Raw genomic sequence first — 15,958 nt, 5'->3', positions numbered from 1 at the left:
ATATCGCAAAGTACACGGACGCCTCTCCGCTTCGCCTATGATCGAAGCGCAGCCGCCGGAAGGGAATCGACCCCAGGAACTCATGCGCAGTAGTCGAACATCTTTTAACCACCGCGTCGCCGCGGCGAGTTAACCCGGTTAGATGCTTAGGAAACAGGAAGTGCAAGTGAACACACAGAGGATCCATTTATGTGAACAAATCGAGGCACAATTGTGGGTTTCAATTCTTTAATAATGTTGGCATGGCTGGAGTTGCTAAAGCTGCTTATCCCTCGTCTCGGTGCAGCTATAGGGCAAAGATGAAAGATGGATGCCGACCCTCTGTGGGCGTTATTTGGTGATGGCGACGTGAACACGAAGTCGGAATGCTCTGTTGTGGTGCTGAGACTCCTCCTCTGTTGGCTTTCTGCTTCCAATGTTGACTTTGTACACGCCCGGCTCCGCTATAGTCTCGGCCAGCTGCAACGTCACTCCACCGTCGCTGCATGAAACATGCACACAGTTAGGTCAGGCTCTGCGCAGACCGGCAAAACAAAAACGGCTGTGCATGCTCGTAAACTTATACAAGCGCCACAGAGACGACACAACAGGCAAGAAAGTGAATTCGTGCTGTGCGATGTCAGCGCACGTTAAAAATCCCCAGGTGGTCGAAATTCCTCCGTAGCCCTCCACTACGACTCCCCTTTCTCTCTTTCCACTTTCACTCCCACCTTCCTCCCTTCCCTTACGGCGTGGTTCAGGTGTCCACAGAGCAAGTGCGACAGATACTGCGCCTTTCCCTTCCTGTGAACCAATTACTTACTACTTGTCCATGCAAGTGCTATTGATATGATCATGTATTCATCTTTTAGTAGTTGCTGTCCTTATTGTGGATAATAAATCATTTTCAAGTAGCACCCTGTCCTGTCTTTCTTGCATGTTGTGTCGTCTTTGTTGCGCTTATATGTTTACGAGCGTGAACCAACTAACCCCACAACGCATATTACTGGTTGTGCATGCCACTAACAGCCGTCTGCGTCATGTGCCGCGCAGACGCACCGACTCATACCGACGCCAAAGCATTAGGGGCAAACTTGGAGAGCGAAAAACGGGGGAGGGACCGATGTCATGAGCACTTGGCTTGTGAAAGGTGACTGCATGGTGTGCTACGCTCTCTCATGCATTTTTATGCGCAGCATATTAGAGCTAAGCCTCAGCTCCTCGAGCGCGGCGGTGTCGCCACCATTGACCTTTCATGACCTACCACGTGATGCGTGACGTCACGACAGAGGAGAGACCGGGCTGCATCTCGCGCCGTCGAGCGCGGCCTCGCCACCAAGGAGAACCACGTGATGCGTGACGTCACGACAGAGGAGAGACCGGGCTGCATCTCGCGGCGTCGCTACCAAGGAGTACCACGTGATGCGTGACGTCAGAGAAGAGAAGGGATGGGCCGCCGGCTCGCGCGGTCGAGCGCGGCGTCGCTACCAAGGAGTACCACGTGATGCGTGACGTCAGAGCAGAGGAGAGATGGGCAGCCGGCTCGCGCGGTCGAGCGCGGCATCGCTACCAATGCGCTTCCCACTTCTACCGTTAGGTGCGCTGTAGTGAACACGTGATGCTGGAGCGGCGGTATATATGGGGGTGCGTCTGTTCCACACTGTAAAATGCTCTGCCCTGATGGGGCTGGTGCAGGTGTGTCACCGCTGCTAGCGGCGGGGGCTGGCCTGGCACCGAATTTTTATCTGTTGTAGGCCGTCATTGTACACGCCACCGCTGGTGGTGGACGACGGCTGTTGCGGCGCGCGTCTTTCTTACCCTCTTCCTTTTCTTTCTTCTCTATTTTCTCTTCTGTCTGCACGAGGCAGCGGAGGTGGTTCAGCTACAGAGCCAGTAGCAGGCCCGTGCATTTTCTTTTCCTTCTTCCTACAGCCACAACAACAACAACAACTTCTGCTAGGCACACACGGGGTTGAGATGCCTCCTGAAGACAGGGCTGCCCGTTGGAATGAGAAGCGAAAGCTGCGGCGTGCTACAGATCGTTTCCTCGTCTAGGTAACAGAACAAATTGCGTGATTTGGTTTTGAACAGTTTTCGTAAGGACCGCTTTATGGGCTTCGGTGGTGTAATTGAAGGACCACCGTGGCGGTGATATGGCTCGAAGGGTATACATGACGTGACCTCACATCCACGCCTAATGAAGACGAAACGACCGTTGCTGCATGTCAAGCCAGCTGGACATGGGTAGTTTACGGGGAGGCTTTCCCATATGACCGTGTTGTTGCCGAAAAATTCATAATCGTTGATCCCTTCAGCACGTCGATGTTCTAAGAGCTTTTGGTACGCGTACATATTCGCGTAAAGGTAATCGATCAACGTTGGCCCGGGGTTCTTCATGTTCGTTGTGTGTCGGTAACACAGTTATACTACCGTATTTTCGAGATGAACGAGTCATGCTATTGCCGAGTTTAACCAAAGAAAACCGTGTATTTCCGAGTTTAACCAAGGAAAAACCGTGCATTTCCAAGCCTAGCCACCAATATGCTTCGCATCTGACTAGGCTTAACCATAGCTAAGCCTCAGCATTTATTTTTCCTCCGTGCCAATAGCCTCCATGGATCACGCGGTGTGTGACGTTACACTTCTCAACGTCCACTCTGTGTGTGTGTGTGTGTGTGTGTGTGTGTGTGTGTGTGTGTGTGTGTGTGTGTGTGTGTGTGTGTGTGTGTGTGTGTGTGTGTGTGTAAAAAACTTTATTCGGAGGAAGCTCCAGGTAGCCGGGGCAACCTCATGCAAACACTAGATGGGCTCATCATTACAGGAGCCCATTGGCGACCGCTGCGGCTCGGGCTCGGTGGACCAGGGCCTTCTGGCTTGCTAGATCGGAGCAGCCGAGCAGGGCTGCCTCCCAGTCCTCCCGGGTGGGGTTGGGTTTGGGGGTGAGGAGGGTTGACTGGCATGCCCACACCATGTGGAAGATGTCCGAAGACCTCCGCACAGTGCGGGCATTTTCCTGTACAGGCAGGATCAAATTTTTTTAAAACTGCCAGGCACAGCAGCGTTTTGGTGTAAAGGCGGAGGAGTGTGCGTTCCTCCACCTTTGTAAGGCCCTTACAAGGCTTGGGATAAATTGCATGGCCGAATTGAAATAATTCAGTAATTTCTCGAAAAGTGAGAGCCGGATTGGGTTCGAGATCCGTATCATAAGAGTCGGAAGGCGTTGCCCGGAGAGAGCGCGCGGGCGGCGGCGTCGGCCGTTTCATTGCCTTCGAGGCCCATGTGAGCTGGAGCCCATACAATCTTCGAGACGCGGGGGCCCCGAGGTAGTCACTGTTTTGAAGGATGCGGTGCGCAAAGAGGGGAATGTACCCCTGTTTAATATTTCTGCAGGCCCCTCTCGAGTCGGTGATGATGACTCGTGAGTCCTTGTCTGCGGCGGCTAATGCGATGGCAACTTCTTCCGCATGTGTTATGTCTTGAGCTCGGAACGTTAGCCCATTCACCGTGATTTTTTGATGGACGACTGCGGCTGTGTACCACCCTCCATGGTGAGGGCCGGAGGCGTCCACGTAGAAAATTCCGTGTTTGTTCCCATAGTGACGGGCCAGTTCCTCCGCCCGCGCAAGGCGCCTGCCACTGTGGTCGTCATGTGTCATGTTGGCCGGAAGAGGGCGTACGTGCAGGGCGTATCTCCAGATTTCAGGAATGCGTACGCGCTCTTCCGTAAGTGTTGGGTGGTGGATGTGTAGTCGGGCTAATAGACGGCGTCCCGACGGCGTTTTTGATAGTCTTGTGTATTGATTAGTCAAGTGCGCCTCTCGGAGCTCCGCGAATACGTTTATCATCCCCAGGCCCATAAGACGCTGGTTGGATGTGTTGATCGGGAGATCGAGGGCACGCTTGTACATCTTGTGTGTGTATGCATTAGAAGTACTAATGCATGGAATGTACCACGTTTTCGCACTGATTATAAATTACAAATGCTATCTTACAACCTGCCCCATGTTTTAAACACTTATCAAAATACAATAGGATACACAAGAGCCGAGCTGTGCAAATATTTTGTTCAAATGTGATTTTATGCTTCTGTTTGTAGATTGCTGAATGTTTGCCCAGTTGACATTTTTCCCTTAAAAACTGCGCATTTCAACTGTTTTTCTCTTTGTGCCATTTACTTTAAAGCTTATTGTGAATATGCGTGTGTATTTATTGTTTTGTTATTGAATGTGACTACTGTATATATGGCAGATTTGGAGATTTCCTTCACCACTCGTCTGCTGCTGCTTGTAAGGGTTTCCTGGACACTGTCAAGCTGCCAAGGCAGCTTTTATCCGGGGAACCCTCCAGTTGAACCTGGAAATAAACTTATTATTGTATTGTATTGTATCTTTCTGAGAATCACTTCGAGGGCGTTCTCATCAAACCTGCGCAGGTGGAGGTAAGAAGTCGAGTAGAGTACTCGACTGGTCACGAATGCATGCGCCAGCCGCAAAGCGTCTGTGCACCGTAACCCCCCGCGTTTGTTGGAAACCCGGCGCACCATCCGGCCCACCTGGTCCCCCACCTTGCGCAGTTTTGCTAGTATTGTATCAGCCCGTCGATGTTTGTGGACAAGGAGGCCAAGTACTCTAATCTCATCGTGTTCGGGTATCGGACCGCTGGCCAGGGATAATTCCATTTTTGTGGTGCACTTAGGCGACGGGCGAATGTGCACAAATTCGGATCTGGACGGTGAGCATTGAAGGCCGCAGTGGCGGGCGTAAGCGTCTACGATCTGCGCCGCTTGCTGCAGGTTGGCCTCAATGTCTCCAACCGCTCCGTGTTTGGCCCAGATGGTTATGTCGTCGGCGTACAGCGCGTGCTGGATGTCTTCGACCGTCGCCAACTGAGCCGGGAGTTTCATCATGGCCAGATGAAAAGTAATGGCGAGAGGACCTCGCCCTGTGGGGTGCCTCTCGTTCCCAGTTTATATGGGCCGTGTTCTTCGTCTTGTATTCGGATGAAAGATTGCCGACCTGAGAGAAATTGCTTGATGTACTGAAATGTGTTCACTCTGTGACCACTTCTTTCCTGGGCACAAATGTGAATTGGTGTCTCGCCAGCTCCGGGCGCTCTCCCTATCACGTGTCCAAGTTAAACAAACCACAGAGACAATACACAAGCGCGCACCCACGCATGGGGCAAGAAAGGCTTTCACCTTAAAATGTATGGTGTTTTTGTATAAATAGACACGGAGCTGATGCCTTTCTTGAACTACATGTCCGATGGATACGCTGCCGTCTACCAGTGCGGAACGCCCGTATGAGTCGTCGTCGTCTACGACTGCGGATAGTGCATCTAGGCCAACTGCTCCTACTTGGCAGCCTTCTACGAGTGCGGATAGTGCATCTACGTCTGGTCCTCGGCGATGGGGTGTTAGCCATTTAAGTCTGAAGCCGAGATAGCGGGCACGAAGGCTAGGCTGCTGATGCGATGACGGTTAGGTGGCGCAAAAATGCCGAGAAGCGAACTCGAGAGGCGCAGGCAATGCGACAGAAGCGGGACAGAGACATGGATTATCGCAAAAAGCACGCTCTGCTGAACGTACTACGCTGGGACGCATTAAGTTTCAAGAAGCAGCGTCCGAGCTTAGTAGTGAAGTCATCGTCTGGCAGGCAATAAAGGATAAAAAGTTATGCATTAAAAAGAAAAAAAATCACAGTGGCTTAGCTGTAGTTAAGCCTAGGAGATTGCGAAAGCAACTGCTTCGGTGGCCTGAGAAGAAGCACGCATTCGCCGAGCCGCACTTGAGCACGTCTGGCTTGACGCTCTTCACGTTGTTCCTCTGTCTCCGTAGCTCGCTGTTGCTTCCTGGCTTCACACTGGCGAGCCGCCTTCTCCCTCTGCTTCTCAGACAGTATGGCGAATTGTCTTACAAGCGCTGAAATCGCATGCTTTATACAGCGCAGCCTTCCCTCCTCTACTTAGCGAAGAGAGAACAGAGGCGAAGTGTCTCCAATGGAAGACTACACCATGAATAGATGGGTGGATGGAATATAGGAGCGTCCCCTTTGAAACTGGGTAGTAGCAGTAGCTATCATGCTCATTTTTCTCCCTATATCTTAATTATTGTTTTAGATTGGTTAACTAAACCGTCCTTCTATTTATTAAATGATTGTTTCTACATTACTAACATTATGTCACTTTTCTGCACCTGTTAGACCACAGCGCACCTAGTGGGAGAAGTCCGAAACGTCCCGCGTTGCTACGAGCTACGCTACGCTGAAGAGCCGACTTGGTAGCCCATCTTCGCCTCGCTTATGACGGGACACCACCTGATAGACTACAGCGCTCCTAGTTGGAGAAACGCGAAACGCCTAGAGCCGACTTGGTAGCCCAGTTCTCGCGCTGGTATGACGTCAGTAGTCACGTGGTGTAAAGCGTAACTACCGGATCACGCTACGCTGAATGCTTGAAACCTGGCGTAGTATTGCTCTCGCAATAAAAGAAAAACCGTCTGTGCGTGCGTGCGTGTGCGTGTTTGTGTGTGTGTGCGTGTGTGTGCGTGTGTGTGTGTGTGTGTGTGTGTTGACAAAATAACACGCTTTACAACAAGTATAGTTCACATTTACTTTGAAGCTTACCCCAGTTTGACTAATTCTGTCATTTTTTGCTGGTTGTGTCACACGCTTAATCGTCTGTAAGTGTAGTGGTTTGGATATAATTCGTTTATGTCGTACTTAAAGTACTGCTGAAGAAGTATCCCCGTGTTCGAGGTTTTGCCCAAATGGAAGCAAGAGAGATGCTTATTTCAATCCTTCAATTCGCGCATAGACAATGCCCATTAGATACGGTGCACTGCGCGAATATCAACTTGTATGAAATTTTCAAAGTAGCGAGGAGCCTGCACTTCGAATGCTTCGAAAACACGCACAGGTTACTTATATTATGTATACAAAGTGCGTCTGCTAAAATGGATCAAGGTTAAAAAAAAATAAACCTAAGCGTCCTTCAGAAATGAAATGAGTAAATGTTGTTAGGATTTATCCAAAATATCCTCGAAGATTTTTCGCTTCCGCCTGCATAACAATTAGTCGACTTCAACTAATTATTCATTTAAATGCTGCGCTCTAAACGCTCGGGTAGAAACAGCAAGGTGTTTGGGCATTAGAAAATGATCCGACCAAGGTGCTGCCGGTGAGGTAGCCTTAGATCAGCCCTTTTTATTTGGAAAAAACCAAAGGCTGCGAAGTTTAAAATACTTCGCAGCCTTTCACCAAAATAGCGAAAATTTCAAAAATCACGGCATTGCGATTTTCGCAATGTCGCGAAAATCGCAAGGAAAGGATGACGCGCTGCAATAATGCTTACGCATATATTGACAGTTTCCCAGGAATTTCTTGCCTCTGTTTTTTTTTTTTTTTTGCTATGTGCAGCAGGGAATAAAGTGTTTGCTGATTCGTTTTGGCCCCAAGTGCTGGGAATGTGGCCTCGTTTATTATAGCTTTCAAAGTGAAAGATAAGAGACACAGGGGTTGGCGGTGTCAAATGATAGATAACGACAGCAGCGCATGAAGGAGAAGCGCTTCTGACGTCGACCTACGGTTCGCATCCGGTGCGTACCTAAGCGATAAGGAACAACGGGTTCGAGTAACGCTGACACGGCTGCCATGCATGCTGCTTGCAACACCGTTTCAGGCCTCAAGCCCAAGCCACGCGATCGTCTCTGTCGCTTATCTTGTAAAGTTTCAAGGTTTGGCAACAGCGCAAATTCTACATTCCCGCATACCGGGCCTGCTCACTAGCAAGTAATCATCAAAATGCCGCAGGTGCTAAAATGTGCACTTACGTGCACAACGAACTTGAAAAAAGACAGGTAAGGGAAAAATAATTTCGCGTCATAGGCGAATCTCCATAACCCAACTAGTAAGGCATTACTACTTATTTAACAGATAGATACTACGTGACTTTGTATCGTGGATGGGCAAAGTTCGAGTTTTTTTTTAATCTCGCATATATATCTCAGTGGTCTTCGCCTGCTTGCAAATCAACGCAGGATTACAAGAACACTTTTAACCTCTTGAAAACGGACGTGATCGGTGGGAAAAGTGCGGCTCGGGCAGGTGTGATTGGTACGTCCTCCTCTGTGCACGGTTTCGTGCAGGTAAGATTTTGTGTCTGCTGAACCCGTCAGCTTGAAAAGCCTCAGAAGCTTCGCATTGATCCCATTCTGCATGAGGGGGGAGGGGTGGGGGGACTTTAGTTTAGTTTTGAAGTACATGAAGCGACAGAATTAATTGAGAGTTGTTGAGTAGGGTGACCCTAACGGTTAGGGATATGGGGGGAGAGTTTAGGTGGCTTTGAGATAGGGCAATAGCGGGGCGCAACTGCTCATGCGTAAAATGCTGGGTGAAACGGTGAGGGGTGCGGCTTTTGCTCTGGGCACTCGCACCTCGCTATTCTTTATACTCAATTTCTTGTTTTTTTCCTGTTCTAAAGCTGTTGGCTCCCGTCTGCTACTCCTGTTGAGGATCCTTGTTCGCTTACATACACTTTCGTAAAGCTCTCAAAACTGCACTCTGCCACCATCCGCACACACCCGCTGAAATGCTCCCTCGCCTGTATGTACATAGTTCGGCGAAGGAACTGTCGAAACAGAGAAAGTTGGGTATTTGGCTCGCCTCCGAGACACGAGGACTGAACGAGTCCTTTTTAGCAGACTACCGTACTCTGTGCCAAACACTCTCTTACCCTAAACGACTGCAGCATTGACATCTCCAATCCGGCTCAAAGTACAAGTAGCTCCAGTACTAAAGAAACATGCACTTTAAACACAACGTGACAAAGCAGCGTGATAGTCCAAGCCTGATTCCGGTAGTTCGGCATGAATTCTCGTGTCCCTTACGCAAATGTGGCTATATATCCGACTCAAACAGACGCCATAGGAACTAGTAGTTGTGGCCACGGACGAAACAGGCAGAATTCGAGTAGCAGGCTCAATAAGGAGTGTTAGCGCAAGAGGCGAGAGAAGTCGCCATTGCACTCGCATTGCAGCCTGTACATTGAAATACACTAGAATCGTAGGAAGAAATACGTATTGAAACATACGCCATCGAAGCAGTCATCAGTGACTTCCAGGCGACTATACTATATTCTATATTCGACTATATGTCTATATTCTATAGGGACTATATTCTATATTCTAACAAAAAAAAAACCCAAAACCATGCCTCGCCCCCTGGCAATGAGTGCGCATACGTGCTCTACCGAAGCCTAGCTCCTACTGCAGGAAAACAGAACGAAGAGGAGGTACAAGACCACTCTATGGGACCTCCAAGCCAGAACGGTTTTCATGTGCACGTAGCCAAGCATTGCAGACTAAAACGACGGACACTTCTGTTACTCCTCAAAATTCAACAAGGCCGATACCATCGTGCTGGCGTTAGCCACATTGCTTTTTTTTTTTCACGACAACGTTTTCTTCACCACGCAGTACACAGAATAAAGACCGCAGTGCAACAATCCGTACCCACCTTCACCACTCTGTCTGGGAGTATCCGAACCCACCAAGGAACCGCACACTCATCTCCTACCCTTCAATCTCCTCCCGACAGGCTGCCTTATCCAGCTTGTACTCGAGTGACCAGTAATCGCTTATCAAGCCGGCGTGCCGGATGACCTCAGCCATAGGACTGATGACTCCACCCACCATCAATGGCTGTAACTAGCCTCACTCTATGGGGCTAAGTGAATGTTTTAGTTAGCACCACTAAGTCTGTGCATAGGTTTCAGGAGGTCATCACAAGGGTGAGAGGAGGTACAACCCTAGTGAAGGAAGGTGTATGATGCAGCAACATCATGCTGTCTTTATCACATGATGTCATACGAATATACAAAAGCATTGCATTGCCGCAAAATACAAAGAAGTATCCCATAGATGACACTGTACGACAGTTTTATGGTTTTTGTATGACACTGCGTGACAAAACTTGCATAAGGTTATGGCGCCATCCAACCTTTTTAATGTGGGAAGGGAGCGGTAAACGTTGTCGCACGTGTCGCTACTCGGGTCTGACCATTCAGCGTCATGGGTAGCCACAGAGCGTTCCGCTGACGTCAGAGTGTCGTCAATAAAACCCAGTTCTTCCTCGGTAACCACTGTCTGGTTACGCTGTAGTCTACTGCAAAGATGCTTATCCTAAGGAAGGAGTCCTTTAACGGATATCGCTGTAAAACGACAACTGAATGGTTTTGAGTAGCCCTGGGTGCTGTGCTTTCCCCACGCTTCGTGCACTGTTGGCCTGGCAGTGATTGCAGGGAGACTCGCTCACCTGGACACGACCTGGAAGCGGTCCTTGTCGACGCCATGCAGCACATGGTAGTTGCTGTCGTCGCGCAGGTGCTTGTAGGCTGGCCGAATGTCCAGGATGTCGCGGCCTTGCTGTGCCTCGTCTATCGACATCGCCACCTTGACCAGGTCCCAGTGGGAGTGCTCGTGGCGGTGCTTGTGCTTTGATGACTGCTGAGTGCCCTCCGCAGTGGCCTCTGCGTGCTGCATAGCAAGCGGCAACAAAGCTTTAGCATATCGCATATCGTCTGTTACCACGCCCGCTGTTGTGCATGTGCAGATGGCGTCGATAGGCAGGCAGAGGCCAGCTGCTGGTGCGTCTGGCGCTTCGCGGAGTTATGTGAATGCAGATTGACGGCTGGTGGCCGCGGTTACAGTAGACAGCGCATGCAACGCTTAAGCGCTATTTAGAGAGCGGTGGTAGACAGTGTGCACTATGCTAAAGCACTCTACCGGTTGACTTCTGTCATGCTGATCATCGAGATCGTGAGGGCAGCCATAGAGGAGGAGACCATAAAGAATAAAATGAAAGATGGCTGAGCTCTGATGTGTCTGGATATACTTAGCGAAAAGCAGTGTACCTCGGGATCAGAAGTAGTTAATTTATTCAGTCTTCTGCGCCGTTTGCCAGCAGCTAAACCGATCGTCCTTCCGGATCGTGCTTTTTTCGCCATACTTCGTGTTTTCTGATACTGTAGTTGGCTCTATCTTCTTTGTGCTAAGGGTCTCCAACTCATGCGGCTATACAGGCCGCATTGAGAAAATTTTGACCCTCGCGTGGCAGGAACGAGAAATAACAAAAAGATGACTATATGAATAATAAATAAGAGCAGTAAGAAAATAAATAAACAAATAAATAAATAAATAAATAAAGACAAAGATGTCTCCTTCCCAGACAACACCCTTCCACGTTTCGTGTAAAAGAAACGTGACGCGTGCTCGATTCTGCTTTGACGCCGGACGGGCGCCAATTCACGATGGCTCGGGGAGAGCTATGACAAGATACAACAGTTCATGATAACCACAATCACTTATCCTTAAAAGATAAAATGTGGATTCTAAGATGAAAGAGGGAGGGTGTTCCAGCGCCTTGCTCTTGATGGTAGCTATATAGCCTCCGTCCAAGTCAGATTAAGGCGACAACGCCTCTATTCATTTTGCAAAGAACGTGTATCGTCTGGGGAAGAGGTCTTTTACTTGATTTTAGTTGGAAAATGAGTCTAGTTGTAAAGCCGATTGGTGAAGCTGTCACGTGCTTTCGGAACAAAAATTGAAAACTTTGGAACCGGCGGGCTGCATGCGGTCCGCGCGTACCGCGTGTTTAATACTCATGTCTTTGTGGGTTTCAGCTGGCTTATTATGAGACCGTGCGATTACTAGCAGCTCTCAAGGACCGAGTGGTGATACGGAAATAGCGCACTACCTGGGCGAGCGGCATCACGGATCCTTCGTCGCACTCGCGTTCGGCCGTGTGCTATGCAATGAGAATGATCCATGCAATTTTGCAATTTTTTTCCCAATGACGAGTCACGCACCTCAGTCTTCCAAAGTCATTCGTCGGCAAACGTGAGTGATGCCAGGCCGCGCTATCACGGGACTTGCTCGAGGAGGATAACAGCGGCTTCGCGAGCTCGCTCTTCAGTATCGCTATGGATAGGTACTTACGCCGGCTATGCGTTTGCTTCAGCGTAAGCGTATTTTAACTATATTATAACGATGGTAGCTTGGCGGCAAACCACTCTAGTTAGAGGCAAAGAACGCAGTCGCGCCAGATAGGCTGCCGAGACCTATGAACAACGAGAAGCCAGACTAGGCCGTTGCCGAAAAGCTTACCAAGAGCGGAAGCGAGCCAGGATCGAAGCGGCAGCAGCGACAGCGGCTGCTGTCGATGGCTTACACTCGTGAAACGTGGGTGAATGATAGTTGAAGTTCTATAATTTTTGGTGTTTTCTAACCTAAATAAAGGTTTTCGATGAGAGTGCTTTCCGTGTGATTAGATTGGGCTAGAATGGTGTAGCCCAATGGGGTGGGGAGGATTATAGTGGGGTATAGAATGGGGTATTTAAGGGTAAATTTCTGCTAAACTCACATTTCTGTGCGTGGATCTCCTGAGTCGACGCGTGACACGATGGCCAGTTACGTTAGATGCCTGCTGCCCCAGGTCCCTGGTTCTGCGGTGCTGCTGTGCCGTGGGCAGCGAGCCGCCGCCGTTGAGGTTGCACGAGTAGCAGCCCTCGGTGGAGATGATCTTGCCGTCGTCGTCGCTGGCTCCTTCCGCATCGATCAGGGGATATACCGGAATGGCGGCCCCCAGGTTTCCCAGCGTGTTTGTCACATACTGTCCACGGCTGTCATGCGCCGACAGGCAGTGCCTGGACAGTGCAGTGGAGGTGCCGTTCAGGAGGTGTCTTGGGCTTTTTACGCTAACGCACCGCTTCGAGCATGACTTTGTGCAGACGTGCACGCACTTGTTTACAACGCTCTAACGCTCCAACGCTTAGCGCTGTAATGCTCTAAAGGGGCATATGCGATTCGAATCAAGACATTATCGGGCATGGAATGTGTTTAACTCATGTATTAAAAAGCTATATCGGGTCTGGCAGACAGCGGCGATTTAATGCAAATGCATAACGGAGCACGATAGAATGCTAAACAAGTGTGTGCACGACCGTACTACAAAACGTTTTTTTTTTTTGCCCATATGAAAAAAAAAACAATTAATTAATGAGTTATTCAAATAATTTTAAAAGCAAATAGGAATTGCAGAATACTAAAGGTAGGTGTCTCAGAGTTCATTTCGCCTTTCGCTGTTTGGAGCTCAATACTATCTTTCAAACATATATCGAATTCAGTAGAAATTGTTTGCCTATTTAGTATTCTTTCCTTCGGGCCAATTACCGTATGGCTGAGCACTTTCGGCTGCCGCTGTGCAAGTTTTCTATGCACGTTTGCCCCGTAAAGCACTCGCTCACTTAGCAAGAAACGTTGTTGGGCAGTTTGGCTCAGGCTGTCGGACAGAAAGCGCCAGTCCTGTGCTCTGTTCAGTTGGTATTTTCTTGTGCAACCTATCTTTCTCTATTCGCTCGCTGACCAGTGACGCAATGTTATAGTACATTCAACAGCGTCCTCGACTGGGGCGGATTCAGAGGTCACTCTTGGAGGGTCACTCATTCGAATCATGTTTTCTTGGACTTGCTTCGTTAAAAAGAAAACAAAAATCAGAGGAGAGAGTCACTTTACGTGGAACAAGGCGAAAGCAGTTTTGCTGCCCTGCTGCTGGCCTTGGTCTCTCTAGAGAGAGATAGAGAAAAAGAGAGTAGAGGGACTTTCTCTCTCTCTTTCTTTCTCATCACTATCATTTTCTACAAATATCGGTCATTATGTGTGGAAACCCACCTATATTTCGCGAACACATCTCGCGCGCACAGGTTTGCGCGCACTTTCTGCGGTCATCACTCATGAGCTGTTAAAAGCTTTCGGCTTAAAAAAGATCTGCATGGATGTCATATGTAAACTTAGTCACTTAATAACATATTGGGGGAGGGGGTACTCCGTTCATCTCCCCCTGTTATATCCACACAAAATCCAGACAGGTTCACTAAAAGAAAAGCTATATTTTTTGAATGACAATTCCTGGTGTGCATTATTTTCATCGTGGACAATCACCATACCGACCCTAGACCGAAGATTGAATGTTTTCCGCTCGAATATTTTCCCTCTTTGACAAACTGGATTGGAGATTGCGGCATAAAGGCAGTCATAACGCTCACCCTTGGCCGATGCGCTGGAAGCCCTCTGGGCAGCTACACAGGAAGCCGCTGGTGCCCGTGGGCGTGCAGTCGTAGAGGCATGGGCTGTTCTCGCACCCCTCGCCGCCTGAGCCAGGGTGGAAGCAACTCATCTCACCGTACCAGGAGCTAAAATTACGTTTCCACTGCTGTTTTATTAAATGTCAGCACTTTCTGCAAGACTAAACAACAAAGGCATTTCGCGCACCTTCAGAGAACGAAGTAAATGCTAAACCACCACGAATGCGAGGCTCGAAGACCGCTTTCGCTTCGTGCCTGAATTCGAGGACTCACCGATGCAGTCGGTCCTGATCTCGTCGAAGCGGAACCCGGAAGGACAGGAGCACGAGTAGCTGCCCACAGTGTTGATGCAGGACGCTGAGCCACACGGCAGGGACGAGCACTCGTCGTCATCTGCGGGAGCGCGAGCACACCAGCGACCGTGAATTACGCATTGCCCAGACCACAGTCAAGCTCCTGCCGGCTTACCTATATCTTGTTAGACAATCGCACGATAGGTAAGTGATATGAATGAAGGAGTTGAAAATTTGGATAGGGGGTAGGGGCCGTTACGAGTCAATCCCTTTGATTCAATATACGTACGCGAGAGCAGCAGTCTGACAGGCACCGCTATTGTGATGTGAAGGTTACTTAATTGGCTGAATGTATACACAAATCACTATAGCGCACCGGTCTGTTTGCGTGTTTCAGTGCCATGACTACTCTTTGTGATATTGGTGGGGCAGTTAAAAGAAAAGTCTAGCGTGTCCCGTGGCCCACTTAGCAATAGCCGGTAGAGCCTTGCATGCTTGCCTATAGCTCAGGGGGGTAGTGTGTGTCGTTATACGGTGCGCAGGAGCGAAAATGGTGCTGCAGCTTCACAGCTTGAATAGCCCACGATAGAACCACTGGTAAGGTAATGTCACGATTGTTAGTGCATAGAACATGCTTTCGACGAGAGTCGTCCCACTGACCGACACACTGGTTCCAGTAGTAGTTCTGCTTGAATCCCTTAGGACAGGTGCAGCGGTATGAGCCATCGAGGTTCTCGCATCCGTGAGGGCACTTGGCTGTGTTGGCGCACTCGTCCGTATCTGCAAGGGGAGGGGAGTAAAGGGGCAGACATGTGGCGTGAGAAAGACGATATTGGGCAGTAGAAGCTGCTTACCTCATGTTCCGAGCATCCACTCCCTTACGCTCGCAAGAAACAAACAATGAATAAAGTTAAGTAAATGACCGAACGTGTAGCGCCGAGCAATTGCATGACAGGAATTACGTTTGCGTTAACTTATTTGGGGGAGTTACCAAGGTGAAGTTATTAGCTTTCCCATTCGGCGGTATGACTGCGTTTATTTATAAAGCATGACAATCTTTTCGCTTCTAAAATGAATTGTAGTGAACTGAGAATTAAAAAAAAAAAGAAATGACAGTGAGGGATAACGTAGAAAAATCCTGGGAGACGAATATGAGGCCCTGCATACGAACAAGGTTTTGACAAGAGAATGCTGCACTAGCGCACTCACATCGTGCGCTTTCTTGCTTCAGAGGTGGCACATATAGGTGCCTCATGAATGGACGGGAATAAAGGAGCTGTGAAATAACCGAGTCCGGATATCTGCGTTGGGTACACTTGAGTTTTATAAGCATTTATCAGGAAGCGCAGATGATTGCCCTCTTCGTGTGGTCTTCCTGCCTTAAGCTTTCACTGATTCAACACATGCGAAATAGAGCAGTTGTAGCTGCACCGTTGAGAAATAGCTCTGAAGAACTATTCTTTTTCCAGTTGTCTTTGTGTAAGTATGAAACGTGCACAAATTAGCACAAGGACATATTGCTGCAGCATGGCACGAATCGAACAGACGCA

General features: G+C 49.1%; 1 protein-coding gene across 1 annotated transcript in view; it reads right to left on the bottom strand.

Moving 5' to 3' along the window:
• Nucleotides 1-218: 218 nt before the first annotated feature.
• Nucleotides 219-15,958, bottom strand: part of LOC146198978 (fibrillin-1-like) — a 103,636-nt gene continuing 87,896 nt past the window's right edge. Inside the window, exons 62-67 of the mRNA XM_084594433.1 lie at nucleotides 15,069-15,188; nucleotides 14,389-14,508; nucleotides 14,077-14,182; nucleotides 12,396-12,678; nucleotides 10,290-10,510; nucleotides 219-481 (exon numbers count right to left, since the gene is read on the bottom strand). Coding sequence (XP_084450559.1) covers nucleotides 331-481; nucleotides 10,290-10,510; nucleotides 12,396-12,678; nucleotides 14,077-14,182; nucleotides 14,389-14,508; nucleotides 15,069-15,188 — 1,001 coding nt within the window. The 3' untranslated portion in view covers nucleotides 219-330. The remainder of the gene's footprint in view (nucleotides 482-10,289; nucleotides 10,511-12,395; nucleotides 12,679-14,076; nucleotides 14,183-14,388; nucleotides 14,509-15,068; nucleotides 15,189-15,958) is intronic.

The sequence above is a fragment of the Amblyomma maculatum genome, chromosome 2 (genome assembly GCF_055883805.1).
Source record: "Amblyomma maculatum isolate TAMU_Amacu chromosome 2, ASM5588380v1, whole genome shotgun sequence".
NCBI classification, from domain to species: Eukaryota; Metazoa; Arthropoda; class Arachnida; order Ixodida; family Ixodidae; genus Amblyomma; species Amblyomma maculatum.
Note: the sequence above shows the minus strand (reverse complement) of the source record. Positions and strands in the feature narration are given on the sequence as shown.